The sequence below is a fragment of the Meles meles genome, chromosome 10, assembly GCF_922984935.1.
Source record: "Meles meles chromosome 10, mMelMel3.1 paternal haplotype, whole genome shotgun sequence".
Lineage (NCBI taxonomy): Eukaryota > Metazoa > Chordata > Mammalia > Carnivora > Mustelidae > Meles > Meles meles.
This window is the reverse complement of record NC_060075.1, coordinates 63,964,212-63,982,547: the sequence shown is the minus strand read 5'-3', so window position 1 is coordinate 63,982,547 and position 18,336 is coordinate 63,964,212. Positions and strand designations below refer to the sequence as shown.

General features: G+C 39.0%; 1 protein-coding gene across 3 annotated transcripts in view; it reads right to left on the bottom strand.

Moving 5' to 3' along the window:
- THSD7A (thrombospondin type 1 domain containing 7A) overlaps positions 1-18,336 on the bottom strand; it is a 458,712-nt gene that overhangs the window by 61,711 nt on the left and 378,665 nt on the right. For all 3 annotated transcript variants that reach the window (XM_046020921.1, XM_046020918.1, XM_046020920.1), the window contains 2 exons: positions 13,369-13,501; positions 12,003-12,106 (listed from right to left, as the gene is read on the bottom strand). In XM_046020921.1, the coding sequence (XP_045876877.1) occupies positions 12,003-12,106; positions 13,369-13,501 (237 nt within the window). The remainder of the gene's footprint in view (positions 1-12,002; positions 12,107-13,368; positions 13,502-18,336) is intronic.

Here is an 18,336-nt window from a genome sequence, read left to right as displayed (position 1 = left end):
ACAGAAACACCTAGAATACTGTGAAAGTGGAAGATTCTTGGATTCACTCCAGAACTCCTGAACGAGCTTTCTGTGGGTGGAGTCAGAGAATATGTGTCTCCCCCACTCCCAAGCTGCTCAGATGTTCCTTATGCACATTTAAGTTTCAGACCCATTCACTTGAGTAGTCAAGGCACTGGGAAGGGTCTGGCTGAGATATGGGACAAAGAGCGAAAAGTGCCTTGGTACTCAACCACCCTGGCAGTGCGCCAAGGTTGGGAAACAATGCCGAGCATGTGCAGATGAACTAAGGGAGCTCTAAAAGTGGAACTCAAATGGACTCACTCAGCGGCGAATCAAGGGAGCGTCTACATAGCTTGGGAGGATGTTATCCATGGATCAGTACTGGAGTGGGTGCTAATGATGTGGTTTTGCAGTCTGCCGCCACGCGGAGGCAGAGCGGATTCCTTAAACACTGTAAATTTAGTGATCTCGGATGGTTTGTGAGCCGAGCTGTCCCAAAGAAGCTCAAGAGGAAGGACCGACAAAGAGGGAGATATTACATGATTAGTTTATTGGGATATGTAGGAATCTGAAGAATGATCAATTTGGAAAATAAGAGATTTGACTATATCAGAACTCTAGGCTGTGGAGAGGGTCCCACTGTTTCTAATAAAAGAAAATTACAAAAATTACAAAACTAAATTTGGGTTCTTTGAAATAAGACTACTTTTATCTACTCATCCAGTCTGACTCTCTGAAACAGAGAACTGGAATAGAAATCTTTTGAGAAACTAAATGAAATTGTCTTGGGTTCTCCATTGAGGCTCACTTTCTAAGGTTCTCTCACAAGTTTTTTTTTTTTTTAAAGATTTTATTTATTTATTTGACAGACAGAGATCACAAGTAGGCAGAGAGGCAGACAGAGAGAGGGAGAGGAGGAAGCAGGCTCCCTGTGGAGCAGAGAGCCCGATGCGGGGCTCGATCCCAGGACCCTGGGATCATGACCTGAACCGAAGGCAGAGGCTTTAACCCACTGAGTCACCCAGGCACCCCCTCTCACAAGTTTTGTTTCAGAATTGCTCTCTCATCACATTACGTGATGCCAAAAAACCAAGATAAAAGGAAACCACTAACAATATAGTTCCAGAAACAAGCTAGCTTATTTTGTGCAGATCTGTATTATTTGCATAAATGTGAAGCCCTCTTCCCTATATGTATACCTTACGTATTTCAATTCGTGGAAAAGAAAAAAAAATGGAAATTTCCCATATCTGTTCCCAGAAACCCACGCAACATTCCGCTACCCTTATCTAAGATTTTAGACAGTGTGCTTTGAATGAATTACTCATGTAATGTTATCTAAACACATAACAACAGCAATATTTGCACAATATATTGAAAATTTATCATACATCTCAACTTGTTTCTGTTCTGACTTAGAGGAAACACAACAATTCAAGCACAGAAATGCAATCTGAAATGAACTTCCTGCTCTTAGGGTGAGGAAAATATAAATGCTTGAAAAGGAAACCATCTGGTCTCTCAACTTTATAAACCCTAGATGTCACCTCTAAGATACTGAAAACAGGGTGGTTTTAACTGTAGAAAAGATGCATCAGACAAAGCTTGGTTTCCTAACACACCAGAGAGCTACATACACCCAGACAGCTGTCTCCGTATTTTCAGGTGGAGGGTGTGTGGTGATTATGCAAGTTCTCCTTTGGACAGAGGTCTTACGCACAAGATGGGCTAAAACCCATGCTGTCCATCTGCTTCATTCACCATGAAATCATCTTAGTGAGGTCAGCAAATATCAGTAGAATTATTTTAAGGCAAAACTCTTTAACTCTACGTTGATTATATCCTGTTTGTTTATAATCTTATTTTACTTACATGAGGCACAGCAATTTTTATTTCTGTGTCACGGACGGTCTGCTTCCAGCCGACTCAAAGCCTGAGGAACAACCATGTGGCTGCCTTATGGGTTATGTCTGAATTAGGCAAGGCATGCTGGGCCCATCAACATTGAGGGAATGACGGTAAGGTAAGTAAGTAAGAGAGCAGGTGTCCTGAACAGATAAATGCTCTGGAAAAGGGAGCTAGAACTGTTAGATTAAAAGTGACTCAACAAGTATTCTAACCAAATGCAGTGCAGAGACCTTTATGAATCCCGGTTTGAACAAACTGACTGTGGACATTTTTGAGACGATGGGGGGAAATTAGACATGGTGTGAATACAGATGATAGTCAAGAATTATTGTTAACTGTGTTTAGTGTTATAGTAATACTACTGTTACATTTGAAACAATGAAGTATTTATGGACGACAGACATCTTATCTGGGAGTTGCTTTAAAAGATTCCAGCAAAATCTTTGTAAGAGTGTGAGGAGTGGGGGCGCCTGGGTGGCTCAGTGGGTTAAGCCTCTGACTTCGGCTCAGGTCATGATCTCAGGGTCCTGGGATTGAGCCCCGCATCGGGCTCTCTGCTCAGCGGGGAGCCTGCTTCCCCCTCTCTCTCTGCCTGCTTCTCTGCCTACTTGTGATCTCTGCCTGTCAAATAAATAAATAAAATCTTAAAAAAAAAAAAAAAAAGAGTGTGAGGAGTGGCAGATGACCAAGAATGGCAACCGGCTAAAGACTGTCAAAGCCGTGGAAAGGAAGACCATGCTACCAGTGCTCATTACATTAGTCTTCCTATTTCCGTGTCTCTTTGAAGCTTCCCCATAAATTTAAATAAAAAAATTAATCAGTTGAATAAGTAAAGTCAATTTTAGAATGTTTTCATGTAGGTTGAATTTTGAGCTATGTTTTAAAGAGGAGCATAATCAAGGTCCCAGGAATGAAAGGGAATAGATAACATTGGTTTGAGCTAAAAGGACACGGATATCTGTGTTATGCACATATGACTATGTAAATGGAACGTTACTGACGCAGCCCTGAAGTAAATCTAATAGAATTCCAAATGCAGTTGCTCATCTTCATTTCCTTGAAGAGGAATGAAACTCTCTTATTATTGAGGATGCACAAAAGAAGAAGGAGTGCTCTCGGTCTGCAGATTACCCTTCAGCAGGCAAGACCATGTCATTTCGTTTGAATAATCAGTGAAATAAATGACTAGATCTAAAATGTGCACATAGAAGTTCATTACAGGAAACAGAAGAAGATAAATGCCCCAATGCAGTGAAAGCTGCTGGACTGTATGTAAACAAAGAGTTCAAGCAGCTCTGAGACATTATTTATTAAGCTGAGTAATATTAACACGGTTTACCTCACAAAACAGTGTCTGGGTATGTGTTCGGCGGACTGAATGCTTGGAGGAGTGATTTTTTTCCCTATGATGTTAATGGAAAAAAATGGCAAAAGTGAGAACGAACCATGTAGAAATGAAGAAGAAAAGGCTTAATGTGAGTGAAATCTAGTTACCAAGAGACCTAATTGAGCTTAGAAATAAGACTCAACCCATAAATAATGCAAGAGGAACCCAGTTGTTTACTAGGCAGACGTAATGATCCCGGGCCTGCTCTGTGTGGAAGAGATTCTCACTGACAAGTTTGCCAGATGACTTTCTAATTACAACTTGTGAGTGTAGCTCTGGCAGAAAGCAAAGAAATGTACTTTTCTTTTATTGATCCTAAAAGCTACCAATGATTCCCCAGTCTCATTGAGGCTGATAATATATGTGAATCATGTGACGGTCCTTGAATGAGGACATACTAGGAAGTAAGAATCAACTCCCAGTGGAGCTCAAACGAGCGACCAGACAAGGGCTAACTGACTGCATCACTGAGAAACCAACCTGGACACCGCACAGTGTCAAGCTTATTTTATGAGCTATTTCAAAAATAGCACATTCTAATAGTAATTTCATGACAGGGCCCTTGCAGAGATACAAAACAAGACCAAAATCTCCCAATCACCTAGGATGCTCATATTCACAGGCAACTAGAGTGAACCATTTATATTTAGAAATCATTCTGGAAGTTTTTTTAAAAAAATAGCTTTGTAACTAAAAAGTAGCATCGTAAATGTATAAAAATATTGGGTGGTAACTGACAGGTATACCATCCAAAAAGTGTTTTAAAATCATGTCTCTGCAAAATTTCTTCAAAGCAAGTACCTTTGCTCTTTGAGTTATGCTGAGTGAAGCTCTTTCCTACCTTGTTCTTTTTCCACTTTCATTCTTTTCCTTCTCATTGTATAATAATCTCTGAAAATCAACACATCCGTGTGAATGACAGAGAGAAGTTAACCCAGATATTCTGGGCCTAACCTTGATCATGTTTCCAAACTGCAGTCTCTTAAAAAGAACAAAATGGGCCAGAGTTTAAGTAAAGGAATGATGCCAAGAGCACCAATAGAGATGAAGCCACTTAATTTAAGCACAAGATTTAAGCGTATCTGCTCACAAATAAATAAATAAATAAATAACTACATAAGTTAGCGTTAAATACTTTGCACATCATTTAGACTTAATTCTGGTAGAAGGAGAATTAGAACTTCCTTTTTCCCCCTAGACTTTCCTTTTATAAACTTTCTAACCAAACAGATGACGCAGAATGAGTACTTCTGGGACCAGGAGGGTCTCAGTCATATGAGCATGGCATTAAAGTTGTTTTTTTTTTTTCTCTTTTTGCGATCTATTTGAGAATCCATCGGAATCGTACTGGCTTCCACATAAAGAGACTGATGTCAGAACTTAGTGACAGGTCAACATTCTAACAGACATTCTTTGGCAGGCAAGAGTACAGAGGGAATGGGGGATTAGGATAGGCAGGGTTGACCCTGGGAATCATTAGCCATAGATCCATCAAATTCACAGGAAGCACACTTGGCAGGAGACAGCATGAAGACCAACAAGGAACCTGAACAAGAGCCAATCTGAGGTTATTTTGTGAAACTCAGCATCTAACCTGTGATACGTTTACCTCATACTCATGGCATAAATGTGTCATAAGGTAACAAACACGGAATAATACATATATATTTTAAGTAGTAGTGACTGACATTACCCCTTAGGGCAGACGTAGAGAAAAAAACATGTAAATTGTCGAAAACTGCCATTATCATGAGCCATGTATTTAATTTGGAATACAGCTCTCATGGAAAGTCTAGACGTAGCTCTTGTGGCCAGGTTTCAATGACATAGTCACTGACTCATATGCCATAAGTTAGCCTTCCAAATGCCATCCAAACTGTAGACATGTGAGCAGAGAGAAAAGACAGCAGCAATTACTGATCTATTAAAAATTTATATACAAGTGACTCGAACAGTATGAAGCAAATATGAGTGTCTATTCACCTAAAAATTAAACAGAATGTGAAAGTACTTTCCTGTTATTTCCATTTCTTTTATTGACAATATTACAGGAAAGATGCCTTTTTCATAGGCTCGCTAAAATTCCCCTATGATATTTAAGAATGATTCCAGGTTTAAAGTTGGCAAATCTGCTCAAAACCTTCTTTAAAGTATCTCTCCTTTATTTTTTAAATCATTGCATGAAGTTTCTTGGACTATACCATCCTCAATATTCAAAGCCTTGCTAAAATTCTTCTTTGTGTCTAATTTCCTATTGCAACAATATTCTTTCTCTCTCTCCTCCTCTCCTGGATCCACTTCTAGTATTCCAGACCTCCTGAGCGTGGCCCTTTGCCTCCAACTTACTCACAGGAACTACAGGCAAACTGCTCACTCTCTGTTCCCTACACGTACGGATTTTATTTTGTGCCTTTTTGCTCTTGTCATCCTAGATTTAAATGTCATTTCCTCTCTCACTATGGCCTATCAGTGGTTACCTCTTTTGATATTTTCTTAATTCTTTAGTAGTTATTATATATACATATTACTAATGTATTATTTAATATGCTTAAAACCTGGATCACATATACCCATAGAATATGACCTACCATAAGAAATAAGTGAAAATTACTTATTATATACTGTTAGTCTCTTGACAGTCTGGACCCACCACCATGTAGGCAAGAGGCAACATGGGGCATATATTCAACAAATTTGTTTAGTGAAAGGATGAATTGTGCTGAATGATATTCGGGAAGTTTAATCTGGCTTTTAGGGACTAGTGTTAACCTATTCTCACCGCTTTCCGAGAGAGCTAGTACCCACAAACTTACAACATGTACAGTGGTATAGGAACTTCTTTCAAGACACTGGCCCTTTGTTATTGCTATGGACTGAACTGTGTCCCTGGAGATTCATATGTTGAGGTCCGAACCCCCAATGTGATAGCATTTAGAGCTGTAGCTTTCGGGAAGTAATCGACAGAGATGAGGTCATGAGGGTAGGGTCCTCACAATGAGGTTAGTGCCCTTAGAGAGAAACCAGAGAGCTTGCTCTCTCCCTCTCTCTACCATGTGAGGAAATAGCAGGAAAACAATCATGGGCAAGTCAGAGAGAGAGATCTTAGCTGAATCGGAATTAGCCAGCATCCGGATTTGGATTGTCTAGACTCCAGACTGTCAGACATAAATTCCTCTGTTGCCAGTCTGTAGAGTTTTGTTACAGCAGCCTAGAAAGACTGATAAAGCTATCAACATGAAGTCTTAACCACTTATCTTATAGAGGATTTCTAATGTTTGTATAGATATGCTTGATAAACTTCAGGAAACTATCCTGTTTTATACCACAGCAGCTAATTCAATTTAGAGAAGACTGGGCAAAAATTATGTGGTTCTGGGAATGCTTGATACAAAATTTCCCTTCACCATTATTTTACTTTTCCTTCAAAATGTTATGGAATTGGGTCGTAAATAAACATGTTCAAAGTTTCAGAGCATATCAATTTTCTTTTAAAGCTCTTTATGTTCTGATGTAAGAGTTCTGAGTGCATTTTCATGTAGTTCTGAAATATAGAGAACGTAGCCTTGGTCAAAACTCCATTTCCTTGATTGGAACAGAATCTTCCTATATTCTTCTATCCATGTCATTAAAACTCATTTCTGAGTGAGGCTGATTCTCACCAATTTGCTTTATAGGGAATGTCAATGCTGGGATGGGAAGCAGTTGCAGTCACTTGTTAAATAAAGAGACTCTGGGACCATAATTGCTTCCCAAATCCTTTGCAGTGTATCAACACAGACAATACTTAATGATTGGAACAATGATGCTATTAATAGTAAAAATGAAAGTCTATCCATAGCGGCCACTTTATTGTTAACCGTTTGCTAAAAGCAGGTGTAGGTGACTTGAAAAGAGGAACCTTAGGACCGTTGGCTAGCAATCTGATAAAAGAGAAATTCAGAGTTCTATTTTTCCTTGACTGTGTAAGTTTTGAGTCATTTGAGAAAATCTGAATCATAATAGGTGGCCTTGTAAATGTTCTGCTGAGTGGCACATGCTATATGAGACACACACATTCTGTCTTTTCTCTGCATACTTAGTAAATGAACTCTTACTGTCCAGTTCTTGGGTATGAGTTATCAGCTGCTGGACAGCAGAATTATGAGGGTCTTCTCACTTGTCTTCCTTCCCATGTATTATCTCCTTTTATCTTTAATGCTTTTTTTTAAAAAAAAATTTACTTATAAAGTTTTAGGGTAAAAATTTTATTTCTCACCCACCCCCCACAAAAAAACAGTGCTGCAATTTCATCCTAACAGTGTATATTTTACTGCTGTGACAGTGTTTAAAATCCACTGCTCTTATAACTAAAATAGTTACTTTAATGTTGAATTGAATGGAAAAACTTCTTCCCAAGTGACCCGATGAACTTCAGAGGTTCTCTGATCCTACCGAGCAATGACTACTCAGTATTATTAGAAGTTGTGATTCTATCATTGATTACCTGGCTTCAGAGTTTAGACTGGGGGTCAGCAAACTTTTTGTGTAAAGGACTAGCTAGTAAATATTTTTGACTCTGTGGTCATACGGTTTCTGTCACAACCTGCTCAACTTTGCCTCCTTCTCATGGAAGCAGCCATAGGCCATAGGTAAAGAAATGGGTGCACCTGTGTTCCAATAAACTTTTAGATGCAAAAACAAAACAACATAAACAAATGAAAATACCCAGGCTGTGGGTGAGATTGGGTGCACAGGCCACTGTTTGCTGACAGCTGGTCTAGAACCAGAGTTTGATAAAAGCCATGTGACCTATCTTTAGAATCATAGAGTGGTAAAGTTAGCAATCTCATATTTTAGTTTATATGGTGTCATTTCCAACCCAAGCAAGGGGATAGTAATTTAAAGCTAATACCATTAAAGTTCTTTAGGTTAAAAAAAAAAAAAAAAGCTTAAGGACTACATACATGCAAACAGGTTAGTGGAAAAAGAAACCTACTAATGGGAACATACAATAACCATTTCTCCTCCTATGTACAATATATCATAGAGATCTTAGCTTCTCCCTTGGCTTCATCAAATCCCTTTACAGAAATGCTGCCCACATTTCTATCTGCTGTCCTAAGCCATCTCTAGAGTGACATTTCTCTATTTCAACACATACCTGCATATTTCCAGTTGGCTCCCATGCCATCATCTCTACTGCACAATATAAAAAAAATGTAATTTCTAAAAATTAGTTCTTTCAGACCTAAGACTTTTCACCAATAGTACAACTACTTTCCAGCAGAAAAGGCTGGACTTCAAGGACCGTATGATCGTCTTTGAGTCACTTATTTCCATCTCTGCTTCTATAGTTTGCCACTAAGTCTTCAAGTCATTTTCCTCTACTGCATGTTGAAAATCCACTTCTTTTGCCCATTCCCCCTACTGTGGTTCCAGTCTGAGCCCCTGTTACTTCAGCCTCATACTGCTACAGCCCCGTGCTAGCTGGCATCCGACCCACACGTCTTATCTTCCGGCCTTATTCTGTACATGCTGACAGCTAAAACAGGTCCTTGCTCCTACCACCAATTGAACATACTGATCCGGACACGTATATCCTTCTACAAAATCCACCTCAGGCTCTAGCTCACATCTCTCGAGCTTGAACCTACCTAATTTCCCATGAACACTTTTAATGTTTTTGTTTTTCTTTCTCCAAATACTGACCTTGTATAACTGATCCTTTTTTCTCTCCTTCCTACTCACTCTAATGTTACGGTACAAGTCAAGTCCCAGCCCACTCGTTGGGTGATGTTACCAGTGATCTCATTTCCCTAATCGAACGTTAGCTCCCCGGCTTGAACATATGCATCCTTTGCTGACATCCATGGTTCTACAGAGACTTCTGAATTCAGTCACAGCTGAATGAGTGAGTGGAACGAGAAAGTCTGATGTATAAGAGAGGACAGGGGGTAGCTTCTCTATAATCTTTGCTGATTGATCCTAATCCTTACCATATAATAATTTTAATCATCATCAAAAAAAAAACAACAAAAAACAACCAAACCTCTGAGTCTCTGATCAGATAAGAACAAAGATGAAAATAGCAAGAATGTGACAGGTCAATCACACAGAATTCTGAAAACAGCCAGGACCATCAAAGGAAGAAAATTCTGTCTTTTTGCCACTAGCAAAAGATATTTCTATCCTCTTATTTCTCCTTATTTCATGTTTCTGTAAGAATACAGGCTCTAAGAAAAAGCATCTTTAATCTCCCAAGGCAACAAAGAAAAAGGCTGTCTTCATGTGGAAGTTGAAGGGGTTCTTCTGAATGTATTTATGCAGAAATTATTTGTTAAAATGCAACTTTCTCTTCCCAGATATTCTGAGACTAGAGGAGACTGACATGGTAGAGTTAAATACGCCAAGATGAGGAAACATTATTTAAGTACAGGCAGAGGAAGAGGCACCAGTAACAAGAAACTATGAATGGAACAGTGAGAAAGGCAAGAGAAAGTAGCCTTGAGGAAGCAAGAGGAAGCTCCCCTTTTCGTGCTGGGAGTGGGTCACAGTATTAGATACTATGAGTCAGACACCCAGGAGGAGGGATGAACAGAGTTTTTCAGATTTGGAAATGAGATGGTTGCCAGTCATCACAGAAAGAACCGTTTTTATGCAGATTATGTGTCAAAAACCAAAACACCCGTGTTAATATTATTGCTTTTAAGCCTACTATGACCTCTGTGCACATTCCCTGGGGCCATGATCTAACAGGAAGGGGGAAGGAATTAATGCTGAAGAAAAGACTTAATACGTACAAAGCACTGTGGGGATCATTAGGTTCTCAGCCTCTGAGGGAGGAAATGAATGAACCACAGTTGTGCGGTGGTTAAGGAATAATTTGGAACTGAAGCTCTTTTCACACTTGTGCTGCTGCTACCATATCTCAGGTTTCCTCCCGTGCTATTTTATGAAAATACAGCTTTCATCTGTTTTACCTAAACTTCATTTCACACTTTGATCCCTGGGCATTACCTGCGCATAGACTGTAGAATACGAAAATTGGAAAAATCCTGCAAGATCATTTGGTCCAACCTTCTTTTCTTTTCTTCATTTAAATTAACTGACACCCAGGAAGGAAGAGGGATGAGCAAGTCTCACCCTGTGTTAGTGAAAAAACGAGACTAAAACTCATGTTTCCCGATTCCCAAACTCAAGCCAGCTTCGTAATAAACTCTGTGTAGGGCTAGAGTTGTATGCAACCATATGCTTGACTCAGGAGGAATGAGGAAGGTGAATAAGAAGCTCTTTTAGCACTCAATTTCTTTCTTTCTTTTTTTTTTTTTTTAAGTTTTTATTTATTCATTTGACAGACAGAGATCACAAGTAGGCAGAGAAGCAGGTAGAGAGAGAGGAAGGGAAGCAGGCTCCCCACTGAGCAGAGAGCCTAACCCGGGGCTCCATCCCAGGACCCTGAGATCATGACCTGAGCCGAAGGCAGAGGCTTTAACCCACTGAGCCACCCAGGCGCCCCAGCACTCAATTTCTTGATGAATGGTTTGCAATGAGGAGAATGACTGTCAGTTCTAAATACCTAAGTCCTTCTAACAGTAACAGGAGATGATTATGTTCTCACTATAGCTGACGGTGGAGGACAAATAAGTAAAATTAAGTACATGAAATAAAATTCTAAACATCGCTAGGTTGTTAATATTCTTTATAAACTAAATTTTAGGTCTTAAATAAAGATTTCTAAAAGGATGATGATAAAAACAGAAGATGTTTACCAAAAAGAAGCTATTTTTCTCAAGTTAGAAAAGCAACTTTTCACTGTCAAGGATCAAAATCAACAAAAACTGGAATTCTGTGTGTTCAGACTTTTGCATCATCACCACATACATAACTACAAATGAGGGGGGAAAACAGGTTTTTATGAATTAAATACATAGCTACATTTTAAGAATATAGCAGGAACTACATGCTCAAATTCAACGTAAGCAAAAACAATCATGTTCTCTAAAGGCTGAAGTTGCTACAAGTATAAACAACATGTTCCAAAGCATGGAATGTATCATCCACAATACCTAGTAAATAACCACACTACCCAGTAAATGTTGGAAACATTTCCGTCACTCATTTCTGCAAGCTCCCATGTTATCTAGTAGTGCAGACAGATTGCAGTCCACATATGGCAGTAAATTTGAGTAAATAAATCTGCCATTTAAAAATCAGTACTGAATATGAACAGGAATGGGCATAGCCATGGCAACATTAGGAATGTCGTTGCTGAGTATTTCTGGAAAGTTAACCAACCATAGTACGCTGTACGCATGCACATATAGAGTTCCTATGGGCAAGGACGTATGGATCTCATTGAGTGTAAGGTTGACAAACTAACTGCTCTGGAATGCCATGATACAAAAACTAACCAAAAAATCCCAAACAAGCTGCAGGGTACAGTACAGTCATAGCCTCCTTGAGAGTTTTCTCTGATTACCTTCTAAATATGAATGGAGGAAAAATTCAACCAGAGGAGTTACAGGCTCCAGTCAAAGAATGAAGGACACAGTTTAAAAGGATGTTTCCATGTAGCCGTGTCAGGTGGACTGGGCAGAAGTGGGCAGATGTCTGCTGCTCTGGTCACCAAGCATGGCTTCAGAGCGACAGACTCCTTAAGCTAGTGGTTAAGTGAGTGGTGACGGAGGAATGGAAAGTGAATCAAGTGTGGAACGGAGCTTCCCACCTCTTGCCTGGCGTCCAGGCCCGCAGCCCTCCTGCGCTCCGGGGCTGTCCTGTTGCACACTCCAGGGGACCAGCTGGCACCTGCGCCATTTGTGAGTCTTCCACCTGCAAGGAAAGAACGGAAGCCTCATAGAGAGGAAGCAAAATGCCAGGCAAACCACAGAGAGATGGAAACATGACTTTGAACATGGCAAGTGGGAATTTATTTCCCAACGCTCAATCCTATCTAAATGTAATTTAGATCTCTATCAAGACATTATAAAAAGCAGCATTAAATATACAGGCAGTTTCTATGGTCGTGGAGACAAGAGTTCATCATTGTCAGCTTCTATAGAAATGAACTCTATAGATGTGTTTAGCCTTTTTTAAAAAATTGAAGTATAGTTGATACTTGTCACATTTTTTAATCACATCTACTATGCAGATGGTACTACAAGTGATGCATTCCATTTAAATAAGATATGTTTATTTTATATTTGAGTTATTCAAGTCATGAACCTTTTGTATGGTATCTTTTGGGTAGCATCACAGGGGTAACTCAGAAACTGCAATTAAAATACATTTCACAAAAACAAATCTCCCAAACAAGTAAGTCTGGGGCTGACAGTTGTCAGTCACTGTTCAGAGGAAACATGCATTTATACTGTTTGTCATGATGGAATTAAATACAGAGAAAATAGGATGGCAAATATGCCATCATATTCATCAGATTCATCTTATTTTGTGATCACACGTTCTATCAGTTAATGCCATAATACATCATCTGTCATCAGACTGCAATTATGTACTGCATCAAGTTTTAAGTAGGTGCTTTCTTTTAATAGTTACGAGGAAATATTTCCCTAATAATCATCAAGATGATGTTATATAGCTTGAATAACCTGAATTTTCCTTGAGGTGGCCACAAATGAATAGCACAGACAACTTATTAGCAACACTGAAGTAAAGATGTCATTTTGTGAACCGGAATGCCAGCATTTATGAGGAACAGGTGCTCTTTGGAGCCAGGGGAGGAATGCTTAGGCTACTCCTCTACCAGGAAGAGGATCGCTTCGGTGTTTTGTAATTATTAACCACTTCTCTGAATTTCTTATAGTTTAGATCATCATAAGACACTTCCCCCAATCCCTGGAGCTAGTGACACAGTTTGGAAATTTATACAAGTATTTGCCTCCCTGGAGATAATTCCGGTAGGGGGCAGCTCCCCTAAAGAGGCAAGCAATGGCACACACAGCCAGAACCCATGCAAATTTCTACCCAGCCTGTGGGACTGTCCTTGGCTTTCTTTTCTCATTCTGGGAAAGAAAATGGTCTTGGAGTATTTGCTCAGTGCATGGCTTACAATGGTTTTTCTTTAACCCCATTACCTGTAGCTTTGGCACACTGGAGGGGCCTCACAGACTTTCTCTTCATAGAGCGGGTCCGTGCAGTCCCTGCCTCCGTTGGCTGGCAGCTGAATGATGACCCGGTGCCGAGACTGCCTTCTGACTCCGGAGTCCCCTGGAATGAGGCAGCTTTTTAACTGCTGTACCCTGCACTGATAAAACAATGTCCAAATGCCAGCCCTTGTGAAGAAATTACCCTGCTTCCAGCTACATGTGCTTTGACATCCTTGAACGAGAGGCCTCATCTAGTCTCATCATTTTCCAAATTCTCCAGACCCTTATATTGAGAACCCAACCAATTTATATTAAAAAATGTGAAGAACAGAGAAAACAGTTCCATAGTCAACTAGCCTTGCTAATGTACAGATACAAAGTAATTGCTCTTTTGTATATTTCTTTCCTCTTGAGAAATATGACAGATCTAATTAATTTATTTTCCTCTACTTTACGCTTATTTTTATGCCATTTCACATAGTCCTGTTTACCACACGGGGCTCATACAGTTCTAATGAATCTTTCTTAGGAGACTATATTCAATGTTTTAATGTGAAATTTTATTTCTTTGTTATTCACTTAATTTGAAATGCACACCTCATAAATTATTCTAGTCATTTATTATTCATGTTACACAGCCTAAGATCTTCAATTCAGGTCACATTCTAAACATCAGGGCTGTAAGTAGTGAAACGAAAGTGGTTTCCTAGAGGCAGAATTTTTACAGAAACATTCAGAGTAGCAATTACTGTAAGTAAATAACTCCAAATTATGTTTAAAAAAAAAAACAATGGAAATAATTAAGATTTACCTTCAATGAAGATACCAACTTAACAGTATTACTCATCTAAAGATGTCCAAATATTTTCGTATTTGAAAGAGACAATGTAGAAGACTTGCCAACTTTAATAAAAGATATTCTAATTTGAAATATTTACCCGTTAAGGACAAAGGCAAAATCACATGGCATGACTTTACTTACATTAGAATTCCCTAGAGAATTATTTTAATAGAGTTTGCATGATGCATTTACATTTTTTGCAAGATCATTAAATATTTGATATGCAGATATGAGAACAGAGAAATTTAGAAAGTTTAGCTGTCCCTAACAATGGATGTTTAATAAACAATTAAATGAGACTTTCTTAAAGTTATTGTGTTAGTAGAAAAACGTGATTTGACAATCACAACTTCCTAATAAGGGACATCGTCCCTCATGAAGTTGGGGTATCCCTCAAAATGGTCTGGGCAAGTGACTCCCAGCAACGCGGACTGAAGATTTCCCTAAGAGCAGGGAGAAAGAAGCAGATTAAGGATTCTTAAATGTCTGACTGTGTAGGAGAATTTCTTCCAAAACCTGAAAATAAAAGTTAACACAGATTTCTCACCCTCTACCCAGAACTACGAAGTCAGAATCTCTGGAAACTGGATTTGGGAATCAGATTTTTACAAAGCTTTCCAGGGAACTGTGAATGAAGAGCCAGGTTTGAGATCTACTGGAATAGATGACCTTGCATATTTTATCCCATTTAAGATTCTAGAGTTCACATGTAAGTTTTTAGGATTATTTCCATCATGGTGAAAACCTCTACTACTAGTGATTATATTAACTATTTCAGTGAATAATTAGAATACGACAGATAAGAAAGTATGGGGTTGGGGCTGGAGGTAGTGAGTAGCAAAGAATTAAAGAATTTGAAAATACTGTCTAAGACTTTTTTAAAAAAATTGTAACAATAGCAGTTTGAATACCAGTTGCAACTTTTACGTATTAAATATCATTTATCTAGGAAAGATCTAAGAAACACCAAAGGGACTTCTAATAAAATTGCTAATGCTGCCTCCATCCATTATGTTGTTCCAATGGCCCCTATTTTAAGGCCCAGGTGATAAATTCCTCTAATAATTTAGAGCTAGGAAAATTTTGTTTCCCTTGATAATCTGTTAAGACTCTTACAGGCTTCTATTTTTCGCTTTGTTCACAAGAATCTCAGGGCTAATTTCCTTCTGAATTGCAGGAACTTACCTTAACTTTGACTTCACAGTGTGATTTTTCTTTCCTGTCCCCTTTCCCCAACTCCAAGTACTACCTGACTCCATCCTTCTTTTACACTTTCTACTATTTTTCTTTCTTTTTTTTTTTTTTTTTAACATTATGGTCTTTCATCTTTTTAAAAGGGTATACAAACTGCATATTCATTTTTATCATTTGGTTAGCATTGGGGGAAGGAAGGAGGTGGTTGTGTGTTTAATAGGGAAAGAAAGAAAGAACACAGAGGAGTGGGTCTTTGTTTCCAGGACGGTCAAGGTTCTCAGAGTGAGTAACTCACCACCCATGTTGTCTCCATGCAGGTAGACAACAGACATGGAATTGAGACCCAGGGATCTGGAACCTGGAGGAGACAATGAGTTCAGCCTCAGTGGCACCTTATACACTAAAAGCTCCGCATCACTAACTGTCACAAGGGACACAGGCAGTGCTGCTCCTGTGAGAGTTAGTTCCTGTGATAGAAGCAGCAGACGGTATTTCAATCCTACTTCATTTTTCAACCTCAAAGCAAAAATTTCACCTCAGGTACAACTCTGAACATTCTAGTGTCTTTTCATCGCAACGTCCACGAGCTTGTATTTGATATATAAGATCACGATAACTCTTTTCACTTCCATAATTGATTCCACAGTGGCAATCCACTTATTCTTAAAAAAAGTTCAAACACCTTGACCTCGTGTGGCCCACAGACCAGTGACTGTGAGCTGATGAAAGCAGAACCTTCCAAAGCTCTAACACCTACAGAGGAAGTTTAATGGGGTTACACAGGAAGTGTCATAGTATCCGTGTTTCTATCCACTGGGAGGTGCACTGACTCTCAGATCTCAGTTACGAAATTACTTGTATACTCAAAGAAACAGCACTGTGGACCTCAGCCAGTTTACAGAGCCCTCAGATCAGAATGCAGACAAAGGGAGAGCTACGGCACATATTTAGAAAGAAAAGTGGAAGGTTTCTCACTAATAACTTGAGCGGGCAAACCTGGAATTTTACAACCTTCATAGTTTCCTGTATACATCCGCACTCAATTTATTGCATGTGGTTGATAGACATCCATAGTTTTCCATTTATCTTTGTGTCTTAGGACACAGAACACCAGTCATATATGGTAGGGATTTAATAAATATTTGCTGGGTGAGCAGACACATTTATTTCACTTCTCAAGTGGATTGTTAGGTAGCACCTTCTGTTTCTTTTTATCCACTTCCTTATAGTAGGAAGCACATGGGTACAAAGTCTGTGCTCTGAGAATTAAGAAAAAATAAGGGATTGTTTTGTTCATTGGAAATAATAAACATGGGGAAAATAAAGAAATACACCTAAAGTGCTTATAGTGAAAATATCCATCTAGGATAGAAACAGAAAAAGGGGTTAGATACTCAAAAACAATTACATGGTAATGAGGCACACAACCTCAGAGGACACGCAGTCTCTCATATAGTTATATTATAGCATCTTACAGATTATCTTAAGATATTCAAGATAAATTTCACCAGATAATTTACTTGATGGAAGGATTTAAAGGGCAGGCAAAACCAAGATTTGTTAAGCTAGACACAGGATGGATGGCAGACTGGAGCACTGGAGTGCTGGGAAACTGAAAGGGAAATGTTTCATGCGAGAAGCAAAAGTAAAGGGAGTTTTCATATCTTTGGGAGTAATTCTAGTGCCGTATTGCTTCAGGGCATCAAGGTAGACTAGACTTCTCTGCAATATCCCTTCTAGCTTTCAAGTCAATAAATACATTAGAAAAAAGGAGTGGACAGAATTTGAAGAGTAAAATGTATTATTTAATCAAAAGTACCGATATTTTTAAGATTATAGTTACAAGTATTTATAGGCATAAATGTTTCTTATATTTTAGAAAAGTCCCGTGTAAAATTTATAAAAATCTGGAAAAAGGTAACAAGTGCACTGGTTTGAGGACTGAAACTACCCTCCACTCAATACTGATCCTTATCGGCATTGATTTTTCAAGGCACATCTTAAGAGAGGGCTGAATGACATTTCAAATAATTCTTTTTGTTTTTCCTGGCACACTAAGTTATTCTAGTCCATCTTCTGCAATACTACAGTGTAATCTTACTTCTTTAAAGTGATTTTTAAAGAGAGGGTGAGGGTGGCCCCACCTTTTCTTAAGTTTAAAGCTCTAATAAGATTTAGACTTTACCTGAAGAATTAAATAAGCACCCTATCCTTGAGTTAATTTTCTGTTGCTATTATCTGTTCTTGAACATAGAACTCCATTTACTATTTTTAATTGTGTGTGGAAGTCAGTGTTATTTCAATGAAGCCTGGATTATTCCCATTTCATACCAAATAATGAAAAGAAAAAAAAAAAAAAACCCTAACCACATGTCATTGCTTTTTTCCCCCCTTACAACAAGAGGCTAGTTTTCTATAACACCATTGTATTGTTATTATCAGTTAAAGCAGTCTACAGGCAAAAACAGAAAAGGCTTCTCTGGGTATACAATGCATCTTGGCACTGTTGTCCAACAGCAAACCCCTCTCTCACTCCCTTGGCTTTATTTCCTCAATACACAATTAGAGTCATTCTTTTTAAGTCTGAGTGCCTAGGTTTAGGGTTTCTGAAAGCCTTTTGTTATGTGAGACTCAATACAAAGCTTCCAAATAGAATAAGCAGGGCTGGTCTCCTGCTCCTGCTGAGATGAGGGAGGGGTGGGTGTAGGGGGGTGGGGGGGGTGGGGTGGGGGTTGGGGGCTTAACCAAACACTGCCCTGCTCTCGGAGAGCCTGTCACAGGACATCAGGTTTCTGAGCTGGCATTCTGGGACTCCTTGGCCACCACTACCCAGGAGCTCCAGGGGCAAGAACAGTATCCCAGTGGCACCGTGCATTTTAATTCACAGCAGTTAATAAATCCTTCAAGAGACCAGCCAACTA